This window comes from Struthio camelus, chromosome 13 (assembly GCF_040807025.1).
Source record: "Struthio camelus isolate bStrCam1 chromosome 13, bStrCam1.hap1, whole genome shotgun sequence".
NCBI lineage: Eukaryota > Metazoa > Chordata > Aves > Struthioniformes > Struthionidae > Struthio > Struthio camelus.
The window spans coordinates 2,218,350-2,234,383 of NC_090954.1; the positions used below are offsets into that span (position 1 = coordinate 2,218,350).

Below are 16,034 nucleotides of genomic sequence, written 5' to 3' on the forward strand. Positions count from 1 at the left end.
CTTTGTCTGTCATGCCTCTACAGCAAGGCGCCTTCATTATGTTTAATATGTATTATTGCACGCAAATGGTGTGCACAAATGTAAGTTTATCCTAGAGAACGTAGACTAAACCTTTAATCCGTTACAGAGGTTACATTTTTCTGAAAGCGTGCTTGGATTTTAGCTGACCCAAATGCAGTTTCTTTAGCTTAAGCACTTTGTCTTAAATAGGCTTTTCTGTATACGTATCATTTGCACCAAAGAAAGAAAAACTCTGTTTTGTTCCTTAGACCAATAGTTAAAGCTGAATTCCCACTCTGTTTGAAAGTAACGGGAGTGGCACTGCATTAGGCAAGAAAGTTCTCTTAAACCAATCAAATGTATTGTTAAAGTTAAAAAAAAAAAAATCCCAGCCCATAGTCAAGATATTTGCTTTGAGCTCTTAGTATTTATTTCAAATGTACCTTCAATTAGAGCCAAAGCAGGCAGTATTTTTAGTTCAAGAATTCCAAGCTGCTGTAATTTTCACTTAGCAACTTAATTTAAATAGATGCTATATGACTGTTACCCAGCTAATATGACATCTCTGCAGAGTACTCCACATTTATAAAAGTGTCACATTAATGTTGACTACGTCACACCGTACAAGGTAAACCATTACCACCTTTACATTTTCACTGTAATATCAATGCACTGAGAAGAGCCCCCTGGGATTTGTTATTACTTAGGCTTACTGACAACTACTGGAGTCGAGATTGGAATAGGAAGAATCTCCCCGAGAAAGAAAAATCCTTTCTCTGCCAGGAGGGCATTTCCAGCCCTGCCTGCTCAGGCCCTCATCAAGAGCTAACGTTAGGGTCTGCTCAGTAATCAGTCTGTGCATTGATACATTGGCAAGCCATCATTTAAGAGACTTCTTACAGGACAGGTTTCAAAAAAATAGAATAAGGCTGTCTCAACCTCCTATTAAAAAAAAAAGTCCCCACCAAAGCTGTTTTCATAGAAGTACTACCTAGAGCTTTTTCAGGTTGGGTCACTAGCCTAAAGCAAGCACTTTCAACAAAATCCTTAGAACTAGAAATCTAGGAGAAAAATCAATCAATCACAGTGGAGATTTAGCATGAAAACATAGAATTAAGGTGTTGTTACCTACATTTTTATTGGGGGAGGAAATGAGACTATGCTTCTACATGTCTTCAGATTTAATTTCAGACTACCAAAAGACTTAATAGCATTTAAATAAACAGATTTAACAGGCTTCTGAAAGCCTTTTTAAAAAATGTGTGACAGTATTGAACACTTCTTTGTAATTCAGAAGCATGGGGCAATATAATTTTACATGTAGAGTTTTGTACCCTAACCCTGTAAACAGTTTGTATTTTGTTCTCAGAATAGATCAAGCATTCTTGTTTTTAAGAGCTCAACAGTAAGCTGACGCAGGTTCTTATTCAAACAGAAGATAGCTTTTACAAGTTGCCACACAGCTGTCCTGAAATTCCAGGTAAATCAAGTAAATATATTATTTGGAGAATATTCTATCACCGATCATTGAGAAAGCCTTCACAGTGTGACAGAAGACTTTCCTTGCTTTTCTTCATTTTTTTTTTTTTTTTAACATAACTGTAAGGACGAGTTTTCTGATTCTTTGAGGGAATTAGAAATATATTAGAGAAAAAGAATGAGCAACTGAGAAACATTTAACATTAAAGACTGTCTGCTTTTCCTAGATACTTCCCAGAAATGTCATATATAGGATTTCTTTATATGGAGGGAGACTAAACACAGGCATCAAACATAAGTAGTATGCATGATAGGCATTTATTCCTTTTTTTTTTTTTATCTATAACAAAACAGCTTAAAATAACTATCTGGTAGTTGAAACTGCTTCCACATTTTAAATGCAAAAATTATTCCAGTAAAAAGCTATTATTTACATTTATTTTCACATTCTAGAAAGGCTGAGTAGCTACAAAAATAAGTGCTATTATGTGAATACCTTCTACTAACCCCATGGTAAATCCTAGCTGATTATAAGGAGCTATTAGAACTACACAAACACTATTCAGTTGATCATAGTTACAGATTACTTTGAGAATGCAAAAAAAACCCCAAGCCAAGAGAAAACATAAATTAGGATTCACCCACTACCGACAAGTGCATTTAGTAGCTATCATATCTTCATATTCTTTATAGACTATAGAACCGTCGGGCTCTATTGTTAAGACACTCAATGGACTATACTCAGCAGGAACACAAGAGGGCTTCGGAACAGATGAGTCCAGTTTCTCATATATTATGTTCTGTACCATTGTATGTACGGGAGAGCCATAACGATGGCCAACTACTCTTGGGCAGTCACCTTTGCAATACTGAGGGCTGTACCTATGAGGTGCTATTATCCATTTGTCCCATTTTAGTTGGCTAAAACTTAGACGAAAGTTGTGAAGCTCACACTCGTTCTGAGGAAACAGAAACTGTTTGAAATATTCACTCAAATTATAAGGTGGTGCTGCTGGAGCTTCTTTCAAATGCTCATCTCTTCGACGTCGAGAGGCCCTTTTACTCTGTGTATTTTCTTTTCCTTGGCCATCCATAGGATCAGCAAGCAGATTGTTCCTTTGCCTGGGCCACACTGGGTTTTTCCTTCTATGCCTAAGTGAGTTCCACCTGTGATAAGCTTGCTCACTGGTATCATTCAGGTAAAGAAGAAGAGAAGGGGGAACCAGTGCCATGTTAATGGAATTTTCCTGTTTAGTGTTATGTTGTGGATCACCCATTAGACAAGTGAAGTTTACAGCCATATGAATATTCCTCCTGTTAGTAGCAATTAGAGGCTGGAGAAAAGAAGTCACATCAATCTCAACCCACTTGCGTTTTCTAACTTCAACGTGCAAACTAAGAGCTATAGAGTGTGAAACACTTGGACACACTTGGCTAGAAAAATCATATTCCGTAACAGATAAATGGCACATGCATGTAGTGGCAGAAGAAATGGGAACTGATGTGTCAAAGGAATAGAGCAAGACAGACTTGAGTAAGTGCTCTAGAGCAGTAACACGATCCAGGTTGAAGAGCAAATCCACCGAGTGAAGGTCTCCTGAGAAGGGAGAAATACAATCTTGTAGAGTCAGTATATCTTAGTTTGCCACTATGACATAAATACTCTGGTCTAGCGAATAAATAGAAAAGAGTCAGCAGAAGAAACCAGTTTAGATGCCCACCCTTCTTATTGTATTGAGTTTCTACTTTGGCCAGAAACATAAGATTTAAAAGTTAAGAAAATGCAACAAAAACCAAGAAAACCCAAGATTTTAACGGGTAGGAGTAGCTTAATTAAAAAACAGTAGAAAAGCAAGCAAGTTAGCAGTTGCCTTTCAACAGCATTGGCATGGGAAAATAGATGCTAGACACTTCAGATTATACGTGAAGCCCTGAAATGAAATAGCTACAATTTTAAAGTGAATGCTTTCAGAGCTTTGTGTCATTGACTCTAGCTATTCTTCCTATTCTTGACTCCAGTAGTTGACACTAAGCCTAAGTAATAACAAAGCAGAAATTTTAATAGTACTGTTTTTAATTAAATTGCATCATTTCATGACTGCAGTTTTGCTATTCTTTCATGAAACAGAACCAGAACTTCCAAATTACTTTGAATGCACCACTACTGTAAGATGCACTGTTCTCATCTTTTCCCATGATGAGAAGAATTTTCTAATTCTTTAAATTTTCTCCAATTACCATCTTATTTTTTAGACCAATGAGCCCATTTTCTGGCCTGTATTCTAGCTATGGGCATAGCATATATTTAATATGTTGCTTTTCATACTGCTCACCACTGTACTTTCTCTGTAAATTAGAAATTCTTCATGAGCACATTAAGAGGTCTTCAAACCTATATAGGCCAAAGAATCAAAAATCAGGTTAGGGCTCTGTAGAGCTTGATAAATTCATATTTTTTCTATATTAATTTTTTTTAATAAAATCATCACTTGAAGCTTGGATCAGGCTACTACTTTATTACTATATTTAGGATACACAATCATGAGATTAATTGTTAACTAATAGCATATTCGTAAAACAGCAGATTATGCTATGCTAGGAAGTTTTAGTCACGAACATTGATTTGTTTGTATTTTTCCATAGCAAGTGTTTTTTTTTAACTAAATCTCAGTCTCAGAGTGCCTTTACTGTGCAGAAGTATGTTTATGTCTTAGGTTATTTAGCTTTCAAAGTGAGAAAGTCCAAATCAAGACTCAGATCACTTATCTGCAATCACACAAACAGAGTTAAAGGCCAACGATTTCTAGTTGCCACTGCTGTGATCAGACCAGATTTAAGAAAACTATGAAAACATGGTAAGTAAGTGAACTACCTAGCTATGCTAGTTTGTCAGTCCTGAAACCAACTTGCAAAAAGTTCTGTTCTTCATTTAGGTGATGATTCTTCCCTAGCAAAAGTACAAGACAAGGATAAAAGTCATCTTGTAATGAAGTTCTCAACAGTTTGTTACAAATGTAACTGCAGTACTGAGTTTTCGTGGCCTTCAAAAAACAAAAGTGAAATAAGCAGTGGACAGAAACACGATTCCTAAACATTTATTCCACTTTTCTTGCTTTGCCTAAGACTGATTGCAGAATTCTATTTGTCTCACAATAAGATAAGTTAGGCTGAAACATCAACATGATCTTAACCATAGTACCGTTTGTGTGCATTCTGAAACTGCGGAAAACCCTGTTTATGTTATGTGTTATGTTTAACACTAATCAAGACAGAGCAGGTTATGAAAAAAATTCTACAGTTTAAGAAAAGAACCATTAAGGTTAACATAACTAAAACACTAAAGAAGTAAGATATTTTCCTACTACACTGCAAGCATAGAACACATGGAAAAGCTCCCCAGTTAACCTTTCCAACTCAAGTCGCTCCACACCTACCTTTCATTAGGTCCCTGTGGCGGTGCTTGCATTCAGAACACGGAGTGAAAAGTCGAACAGTGTTATAAAGGTGACTTTTGTTGGCCTTTGGGATTCCCTCCTTGGTGGCAGACATCTTATATAGCCTCTTCATGTACCTAAGGGCTCTGGAGTCTGGCTGAAGCCTGGGAGTCTCACTTTCCCAATTCTGGTGTCCCTGGTCAGACAGCACCTTGAGAAGGGGAGGCAGGAGGGCATATCCACGTCTCACACCTTTTGGAAGCCGCAATAACGGATTTAGCTTACTGGTGTAGTCCTCAGGAGCTACCAGTAACCCGGAGGTCTTGTCAGACACTACATGATCCCTGGAGCGGGGGGAACACTGGATGCTAGAAGAAAGCCAGTGAATACAGCAATAGAAACAAACACAAATTCTCCAAGGACTCCCCATGCTCTTTAGGCTTGCAGTAAAAAAAAACCACCTCCCCTAAAATATTCATGAAAAAAGAGCACTTGAGCCTGACCCTTATATATGTTGCAGCTGTGGAATGGGAGGGAGGTTTCTTTCTGATTAGAACCCAAAGAGAAAGATCTGCAGCTGGCTGGTGAACACACATGCTTGTTTGCATTCAGGCTAGAGACTTTACACATGAAAGCATTTTGTAAGCCAAATCGTTGTTCTCGGAGTTTACCTTTTTAACGTGATAAATTATAAAACAAGAGTGTTCATCTACCAGCCTCCGGAGGGAGCGGGGGGAGACAAATAAATTAATTGGCTATTCTGACTAAATACATATTAATCTGCAGAAATTTTGATACTCACTTAATACTATTAAGAAAATCTCAGCAATAACATTTCAATAAGCTAATAAAGAAAGAATTAAACTAATTTTCATTCGCTGTTAAAATGTTTCTCACATTTCACTTCTCTGTAGAAGCAATAGCCACCTGAGACAGAAGTAACTGTAAGTATAGTACCCCCAGGTTCCTTTTTGTTCCTTACGCAGCACACATTTACCTCCAGTCTGAGGTGAAGCATCCAAAAGTGCAGAGTGCTGTTCAGTCGCTACCAGCTATCTGTGGAGTACGCTCTAAAAGACCTCCAGGAGAGTAAGGTTGATTACATCACAAATACTCAGATACTCTTGCTGCTGTACATAACTAAAAGGATGGTTTTGCATTTTATTTAAGTAGGAAAATACAGTAGAAAACCTACTTTCTTGTCAGTCGTTTTTAATTAGAGCTATGCTATCAATAATGTAGTGAAATGTCACCCATAATCTACCTTTCACATCTTAGGGCTTCAAAGTAAGGAGTGCTTGCTCAGAGAACGTTTAATTAACTTACAAAAACGTCAGTCTGGCATTCTTTCATTTGGAAGAGAAGGTTAATTCAGATAACAATCTATACTGTGAAACAATATAACCTTTTTTTGTGAGATTTCTTAAAGCTGATTTGATTATCATAACAGAGGGATACTGTCACTTCTAAGGTCAGCTCCGTTTAAACTCTTTTTGGGTAAGGTGATGTACACTTTCATTCATTTTAAAAATATATCCTTCAGTCAAACATGTTTGCTCAAACAAGTCCATCCGTTCCTCCCTCGCGGGTCTGAATTAGTCCCACTCTACATTAGTTTCAGACAAATGTAACTACATGTCAAACATAACTACACTTACTGCTGTTCCAGGACAATTTAAGCTGTCCTCTAATACCACCCTCTTCCACAAACCAAATGTGCCTTCCTGCTCCCTCCTTCACATTGATTTTTTATCTTATCAGATCTTGTGGTGAGTCCACTCAGGGAGCTAAAATGACAAGACAATAATCCAACAAAATAGTTAATATTTGCTTTACCTCATTGAAACCACTGGACAATCTGAGAACAATTATGCCTATCTTGAATAATGCCTGGCTTAACAAGACATGAGTGGTACTTCTGGATGCTAAAGCCATGGTAAATCTTTAACTATCATTCTGTACGGTGGTTCCGAAATAATCTTTCATATTTTTATATACACACAGCATTGATTAGAGGACTCTTAAACATTTAATTTTTGAATATTGTACCTAAGTAGACCGAAAAGTTCATGGAACAGGTGAAAAAAGACCTAGCACAGTCACAGCAATACATACGTGCCAAACTGAAGCCTGCAGGAAGGGGAATGAGAGAGAAAAGAGAGGGCCCTCTAAGCACCACTCACTGCCAAAGCCAGCTTATCGTCCAAACCGTGTTTTTTTACTAGACTTCAGGTTTCTCGATATTAGAATGCATTTCCTGGGAAGTTATGCATTGCATAATTACATTCAAGTGAAGATTCTGACTCAAACGAAGAGTATTTACTCGTGCAGGTAGTTGCTTATTTGCACAAGCATTTGCTGTATTAAAGATTTTTGTTTAGTAAAACACAGTGTCCAAGCAGATCAGTGTACCTTTAAAATCCATACAATTATTAGATTATTTGATTTGCTGATGTTTTATATATCTTCAATATTTATTCTATACATTATTGACCTTAAGATTGTTGCAGCAGAAACTATGTTTTCCTTTTTTTTCTGGGAAACACTGAGTGGGTACCTGGTTCATACTACCACAATTAAAAATAATTTTTTAATTCCTATAAAACAGAGCTGAAGAATGTGTGGCTTTGCCCTGCAGTTAGGTAATGACGTTTGTTTGTTTCCATAAGGCAGCAAAAGCATTAATCACAGGTATAGCTGTTATGCCCTGATAAACAAAGCGTTTTCATTTTGGCTCACTGAGCTGATTCAGTGGACTTTGAACACCAGAAGTATCAGGTGCTCTCTGCAGGGTCCATTAATAATGCTGCAGAAAGAGCTAACTGCACATGCGCAGTAATAGCTGAGTTATATGTCTGTTATGCAGATGTGAACTGTACCGATTTCTAAAGTAATGTGTGCTTAAAAAGAAGAAATGTTTCCTGTTACTTATAGTAGCTCCTTGCTACCATAAACCAAAAAGATCAAATGATTTTAAAGAACTGATGCATATAAACATACGTCATTATTCAGCAAGACAGAATCAGAGCTAATAAACCATGTACTGCTGATTTTACTACTGTAGTATAAAGGAAAGACTTTTTTAAATCACCAGTGATAGTGGCCTGTGCTTAAGTCAGCCTCTCTTTATTTCTTTGACAAGAACATTGGCAATACCTTAAGCTGATGATAGTCAGATGATTGGGCCCTGTCTGCCGCTCTGTTCCTAACTGCCTTCTCTAACCAGATTATTACATGAGTCTCCACAGTCTATTTAATGTGGAGCTTGCCATTTGAGCTGTTGTTCACATGCACATTGTATGAGAGTTTTTTCCCCAGTCTTTATTTTCATAATTGTCCCATGGAAGACTCATTTTCTGAGCTGGAACATCATCCTTCCTAAAGAGGTTGGAACAGAATGAAACTTAATAATTACATAGACAAAAGCTGTGGAACTGATTGATCAAAGTTCATGGATTCCTTCTTTTCTTGCAGATTATCTGTCCTACTGCCTATGATGCTTCACATATATCATTTATTTTTTTTATATTTCAATTTCCCATCAATTTATTATCGTTATTTATAGCACCTAGAAATTTCCCTAATGGACCACGACACCGTTTTCCTGCGTGCTGCACAAACACAGAATGAACTGCCCAAAGAGTTTATAAAATACATATAGGACGAGAGAAAGGACTTAGCATATCAGCAATCAATAGTTATCTTGTTCTTGAGAGCATCAAGGAAGAGCAGAGTTTTCGGGATTTAAAGAAGATTACAACAAAGCGTTGTTGTTGTTTGCATCAGGGAGAGCATGAAGATCTTGTCTGAAAATTTAACGGGTGAGCAGTGGAAGCTGAGCCCACGAGTGGGATTTGGTAGGCTATACTGCTATTTCCTTTACCTTACAAGGGTGCTCCGAGGGTGAGTATATTAAACATTATGAACCATTCAGGCACTAGGAGAATGATACGTTTGTAAGGACCTGAAATATATATACACAGCTAGACACGCAGCCAAGATTGTGACTGTGTCTCAAGTATTGTTTGGTGTCCACAGGACATTACTATAATAAATAGGTAAAAGCCAGCAGCAGTAACAATGTACTTGAAGAGTACATTGGTGGAATGTTTTTTCCACTGCAATCAGGTTTTAGAACCTAACATAATGCAGTGTTTGAGAGTTGTCATTTTCTGTTCCTCAGACAAGGGAACAACCTGGGTGAGGAGGATATGCCCGAGGGGCTGTTTCCTTGTTCACATGCCCACCAAGGTCCTCTAAGCATCAGAATCAGGTAAGTTCATTTCCCATCGGTTGACTCTATTGAGGAAGGTGAGAAGGGGAGGGAGATGAGCTTTCTGCTGTACAAGGATTATGCCTGCTACCTCCAGAAGAAAGGACTGTGACACAGGGCCTTCACCCCCAAGGCTGCCAACAGGTAGCCCCAGCACCAGAGAAGAAAAGAGAGAGCTGGGGGGTAAGTGCTTGGACAGCTACAGCTAGTTCACCAACACCAGTCACATATGCTGTGGGGATGTCAAGAATGACGACAGCAAGGAGGGTTTGGGGGAGAAATATCCCTCCTCCAGGGTATCTCCTGCTTTTTGTATCTGTGAGGACAACCGGACTCCAAACTGTGCCCTGCGCAGTGGGAGGAGGCTGGGACAAGACAGCTCTCCCACCCCTTTGTTTTTGTAATGGGCACCTGTAGCCTCTCTCTATCTTGGCCCAAAAAGACTGCCTTGGACTATATCCTTGTCAAGTTTGCGGGACCAGACATATACTATGGATTGTCACATAATGGTATTATGTTTTATTCTCTTGCCAGAGGCAAAAGAGTGAGTGAAACAAACAAACCAAAAAATTTAACTTTGTCTCTGACTGCTTCTCTAAGGTATCCATATCTAAAATACTGGATTTCCGCTTCTGAAAAATTATGTTGTAAAGGTTCCTACAATTAATGCATATCATAGCTACACTACTACATTGTTTGCAACAGGTGTCTCTTCTTTATTGCTAAAGATAGCAAAAAAGCTAGCAGCTAGCTATAAATGATCTAACAGTCTTTTTTAGTTCTTCCTTACAGAGTTTCTAGATTTATGAAAATAAATTCCAGATTGATGCAAGTATCCCTTTACTAAATTTCTCATGTTTGAGTGTCTCACGAATTCCATTGGACAAGGATATTCTAACTAGAGTAAAACTTCATTATACTACTCATACGTCTGTAAAAATAAGTAACTCTTTCAAGAGCTACAAAATATTAACTGGTACATGAAACAGCTTGGTATGTGTACTGATTTCACTGTACACATTAAAAAAGGTAACTATAATAGCTTCTCAGAGGACACACGGGAAGTTAGTGCCAAGCTGGCATCATGGTGTATTTCAGGGTTCCTGCTGCCCTTCCTTTGGACGTATTACTTTCCCGTCTTCTTACGTGCCATTGCTGTAAACTGACTGTGTAATTACATTGAAGAGAAATGACCTTGTGGACACTTCATATAACTAGATTTAATAAATGTTCCTGACAGGGTAATCAGTTTTTTGGTTCATTTAGTAGATGAGTTGAGTGGCTTAATAGGTGGCAGTGTGAGAAAAGTTTCACTTCATCCTGTTGTGGAAACAAATGATTAGTAAAGAACAGCCTGGCAGTCCTGCTCAGCCACTGAAAATGAGCCCAGTTTTCCCTCCGCAGTTAAACTGCTGGTGGCCATTTAGGTCTCAGTGTGGTCTCTGTCAAACCTCTTCAGTTTTACAACAGTGAAGGTACATGCTGCTGAAGTGTTTTCCTAGAGCTCTTTTGTATCAAGAGCTTAATTTACAACTCTTACACATTACTTTACATCATCCATGATGATTGGGGAAGAATGTAGATATTCAATGTCAATTGTAGCCTGCTAAACAAATATCTTATGCAATCTAATAGGTTTCCCCTTCTTGTAATGTGATATTCTTTAAAAGAAAATGAGAGCTCATTCTCTGAACAGAAATAACGACAGCTGCAGAAAACAGCTACCATACCAGTGCAAGGTTCCTGGAGGGACCCTACGTTAGAGGGATACTTCCGTTTACATTATTTATAGACTGCCTGGTATCTAATAGCCATATTAGCAAAATTATAAAAGTTAAGCATGCAGTATGCACTGCCTGCAAAGAGTGAAAACTGCCACATGGACTCATTTTACATAGGCCTTTGAAAAGCCATTGTACATACAAGCTTTCAGTCACCACAACCAATAAGCTAACAAGAAAGGTTTTGTGCATACTTACAGATGCGCCTGGCCATGGGGTACCTGAACAAGATACTCTTTTAATATATCAGAATTTTCATTACAATAAAACTTCTGAAGTTAATCAACAGAATATCATTATTTTGTGCATGTTAGTTCTGTTATGGGGAGATGTTACACGCATATCCACAAAATGGGGCTTTAAGGTCAAGTTTCATAATACGCTCGATCCAATCCAACTGAGGACTACTGCTACCACGTACACTTTTTTGCTTTCTCCTCCTTGCCTTTGGCCATATGCTCTTGCCTGTTTCCTTGCACTGATGGAATAGTTTTCACCTGCTCCATGAGCCAGACTGACCCATTCCCCAGCTGCACACTCAGTATAAAGTTGTGGGGCAGCCCAATGTGTGCTTCCTGTCAAGGAGGGAGAGGGTAAGAGTTAACTGCTCTGCTGTGTTTAACAGCATCTCACTGTTAGCTTGGCTTAGATGTAATTTGAAATTATGCAATGCTATAGTTAGATCCATATCAGATACCCTAGTTCTCCAGAAAAGTTTAGTGAAAAGTTGAACTTTTATCTATGTGTACACACACAGAGAAAGTAGCACTGAGTTGTCCTTTCTTTTTTCCCCTTATTAAATATGCAGATGGGTTTGCAGGAATTCTCTCTCTTCCCCCTTTTCAGAAGGGAGAAGGAGTCAAATGGAAAAGTTCAGAGCAAACTCTGGAAAACGAGCAAATTGGTCTCTTATACTGGATATTCTTCTTCTTGCTTTGCTGTACTGGAATGGAAAGCTGAGAACCTCAGAAGTTTGTTAGGCTTGCTATTATTGCTTTCTGCTGTCTTGTCATATATTCCTGTCTAGCAAATTCTCATTTGCAGGCTGGAGAGGAAAAAAAGCTCTGAAGAATAAAAACCTGGGGAAAATGGGGAGCCTGCTGCTGTTACCTCAAGCCTCACCTGAAACAGCATACAGGGTGGATAAATCGCAGTGCACCAGACCTGACTTTTTCAGAAATGTATTTATGCTTCTAAGTAAAACAACAGTTCTGGCCATTCTTACAGCAGCTCCGCCATAGGATGCAGTCATGCCTATCAGGTAGGAGTCGGGAGGCTTTTCTTATTTCGCTGGCGTTTGGTTCATTTTGCGTTATCGCTTGCTGTGGTTAAGTGCACGTCCTTACGCGACCCTCAGTGAGAAAAAAAGGCTAAATCGTAGTCGGGGCTCCGCCTGAGCGTCTCAAAACTCCCGGAAGAAAGTTCCCAGAGCTCTGCCCGCGGCCAGGCGCTCCGCGGGCCGCGCCGCGCTCCTCCGCGGAGGCCGGAGTTTCCGGGCCGCTGGTCAAACCCCACCTCCGCGCCTCCCACGGGGCCGGGCCGCGCCGCGAGAGCTGGGCAGCCGCGCAGCCCGGGGAAGATGCGGTGGCGCGGCGGGCTGCGCCCCTGCGGAGCGGAGCGGCGCGGCGCGTCCCGCCGGCCGCCGCCGCCGCCGCAGCAGCAGAGAGCGCGGCGCGGAGCTTCAGGTACCTGCCCGGCCGCGGCTCGGGGGGCCGTGCCGCGTAAGCTGCGCCGCTCGCGGCTAGCTGCGGCGGAGGCGTGTGCCCGCCCGGCGGAGGTGAACGGCGTAGCGAGGCGGGGGGAGTTCGGAATGTCGGGGGGGGAGCACTTAAGCGCAGCAAAGCAATTTGGGGTTCAGGGAGCCTTTAAGATGTTTGGAAAAACTTGCCAAGAATATTTTCAAAAAACCTGTTGTTTGAATTACTGCAAGAAGTCAGTGTTGCCAATATAACGCAGCCCTCGCCTCCTGTTTCAGACAGTCACGACTGAAAAAGTGAGGTTTTGGTAGTGGTTCTTGGGTATGTTACTTTTAATCATTCCTGTGGTATTAAAGGAAAGGTGTACTGCTGGGTAACGTACTCTTGTTTGCTGAGAGGAGAGACTTTTAAAATGCTTTTATCTAACGTGATGCTATTCCAATGGTAAAAAAACTCTTACATAGTTTAGAAATGCTGGAGTCACAGTGCTAAAATAGTTTTGATGTGTTGCAATCTTCATTAGTGGTTTTTGAATCCTACTGTTCATTTACATGAGCTACATAATTATTTTCTGCAAAAATCACAGGGGTGCTAATTGCCTGGACGCTTTTCCTGTTGTGCAGAGACTTGCTAATGGGATTCTTCCCTCAGAAAGAAAAGTCTCCGTAGGAGCATTTAATGTCAGGAATGAAGCAGTGTTAGGCAGAAACCGAATATATTTCAGTGGAGAAATATATTCTAAAGAATTTCTAATTGAATTTGAGTGCTTTGCATTTTGCAAAATATTCATGACTTGGTATTATTTAAAAAGTAGAAACATCTCTAAATGGTGTGCTCTTAAGAGTGAAAATTAACTTGAAAATAGTTAAGTTTTTTTTAAACTCAGAAAACAATTTGAGTGTACGCTTAGAGATCCATGTTGACCAGAATAAAAGGTTTTGACTTAAAAATGTATTTTCAAGTGGAAAAAAATGAAAGATTTTCCATCTATTTACAAATGGTGAGAAAAAGTGCTAATTAATTTATGAATTTGCCTGTGAGGGTTTTACACTGTCTGATATTGTTTTGCTTGGTCTTATTAAGTGTTAAGGTACAAGCCCAGGCATGCAGAGGGCCAGATTCATACTAGTAGCGCTAACCAAGTTTGCAAGCGGTCCTGCTGGCTCCGTACACAGCGCAGGACGAACTGTGAAAACTGAGAACCGCATCCGAGCATCCAGGGAAAGCAGCTTTGGCCAGCAGGCTGGGGAGCCTTGTTCGAGAAGGCCTCCGAAGGTGCCTCCGAAGGTGCCTGCCCTCCAGCCAGACACAGCCTGTGAATGTACAGTTCTGGCCCAAAGTTACGGAAGGGATGACTAACTGCATGTTGCGAGGTGTTTAGTGCTTTCAATTATAACACTTTCTTCCTTCTAACTTGGCAAAGTTTCATCTAAGGATTTGCATTCCAGTTGTTTAGTGGGAGGGAAAAAAAGGTTGTACCTGTCTTCAAAAGTTCTGAACTTTCACTGAACAACTTCATTTCCCATGCTTTGGAGAAGGGAACTAAACTTTGTTTTGCATGAAGTTGCACCAGGCATGTGCCTTTTGTTGTTCCCTCTGGAAATTCTCCCAAGATGTCTAAAGATTCTGCCCTGAACATGCTGGGATCTCCAAGAGCTTCCAGTCACGGCTGGACTGATGGTATAGCAGTCCTGACGAGTAAACAAACACGCTGGCCTTGGCCCCATCACTTCAGATAACGTGCCAGGTTCATGGTCATGGCTGCTTCCAGTTGTCCTAGGCCAGTGTGGAGCGGAGTATTGGCACTGGCTGCGACCACCATGGTGACTTGATGGGAGACTGGCTGGCACAAAGCAGTGAAAATGGGTTTGTTAAAGAAATGAAGGGTGGGGCAGACACAGAGGTGGAATAGGAGTGCTGTGAATGTTCTTTTAACATGATTTTATGCAAATCTTTTAGTTCATGTTATATTAAAAGAGGAGAGGAGGGGGGGAACTAATCATAACCAGTTCCTCTGTTTATAATGTTCTTCTAATCTTAGTTATTAAAATCAAGCTTTAAATTCTTTAAAAGTTATTTGCAAATGAAAGTCTAGGTTAGAAATATCATTGTCAAGTTTGAGTATACTTCATAAATTGTATTCAGTCTTAATAAACATACATTCCAATTTCCATTATTTGGGTTTTTGTCTTGTGGTACTGTGATATAAACTTGCTATTTTTCCAGGTGTCTTGCAGAACATTGCAGTGCTCTAGGTTTCCGCTGCTTATGCCAGGGAAGCGCTGGCTGCCTGGAAGGCAGTCCGGTGCCTTGCGCTGATCGCAGTAGCAGCGTGCCTTACCGTTAAGGGGCCCTGGTTCCCTGGCTACCACCCTGCTTCGTTTCAGCAGAACGTTTTGCTCACTTCTCACTGCAGCATTTGCACACCCAGCAAGGGAGGACAAATGTAAACTTTCTTGAAAAGAGGGATACGTTTGTCTCAAGGGTATGCCAAAGATAAATTGCTTTGGGTATTTCCTTCCCATTTCTTTGTGTCTGATTTAGGTCTGATTCAAAAACGGCTGAAATGAATGTAAAGCTGTCACTTACTTCAGTGGGCCTTGAATAATTCTTTAAAGAATCACAACGTGTAATGTAGTTTTGTAAAAGTATGCACATTTCAAAGTGAATAGATGTAGTAAATATTCCATAAACAGCCTGACAACACGTTTTCTGGAGACCTGGAAGGTTCTTGACTATCAGTAGAGTTGTGATTTTTTTATGGCTTGGAGTGTTATGTTGGCATTGAGAAATTCCAGATACTAAGGTGTGCGAATGAATGTCTGACAGCTTGACCTGGAAGTGAATTTGGCTACACCACACTGAGAACGAGGTTTCTGCTGATGGAGCAGGTTTTGTTTCTACCGTTGTACAATGCAGTAGCTAAGTACAGTCCCCTGCACCCTCACACTGATACAGAATTTGTATTTCCTGTCCTTTGTATATGCATGGGTGTTCCTAGACCACGTCTCGAACAAGAGACTTGTAATTTTTCATACGCAGATGAATGGGGTGTCTGAGCTTGCTGTGCAGATGTGCCTTTATTATATAAAATAAACACAGCCTTTTTCGCTGTCAGAACAGGAGTGAGTTCAGATGGGTATTGGATAGAGGGTAAAATGTGTCCCTCTTTCTCCTCTTATCTGTATGTTAAATGACCTGCACTGCTAGCTAAGTTAGCCTGGGGATCTAACAAGGGCCATCATCTGTTTGGATGGTTGCTAGCCCCAAAATTTCTCGGCCTCTGATATTGAAAGAACTAACCTTAGAGGATAATGAGGAATAAAAGAATGGGTCAAAAAGGAATACTTTCAAACTACTCTACAGGAGT

The 16,034-nt window shown here is 40.1% G+C and overlaps 2 protein-coding genes across 3 annotated transcripts in view; one reads left to right on the top strand and one right to left on the bottom strand.

The window, feature by feature from the left end:
* Positions 1-1,952: 1,952 nt before the first annotated feature.
* Positions 1,953-5,424, bottom strand: GDF9 (growth differentiation factor 9). The gene is made up of 2 exons (XM_009678924.2): positions 4,914-5,424; positions 1,953-3,076 (listed from the first exon to the last, which is right to left on the bottom strand). The coding sequence occupies exons 1-2, from the start codon at positions 5,341-5,343 to the stop codon at positions 2,124-2,126; spliced, it is 1,383 nt and encodes a 460-aa protein (XP_009677219.2). The 5' UTR covers positions 5,344-5,424; the 3' UTR covers positions 1,953-2,123.
* Positions 5,425-12,030: 6,606 nt separating this feature from the next.
* SHROOM1 (shroom family member 1) overlaps positions 12,031-16,034 on the top strand; it is a 40,805-nt gene continuing 36,801 nt past the window's right edge. Inside the window, exon 1 of one of the 2 annotated variants that reach the window (XM_068959603.1) lies at positions 12,031-12,228. The gene's annotated coding sequence lies outside the window, so the exon portion shown is untranslated. Of the gene's footprint in view, positions 12,229-12,504; positions 12,653-16,034 lie in introns of those variants that run through there. The other variant, XM_068959601.1, reaches the window with a different exon arrangement.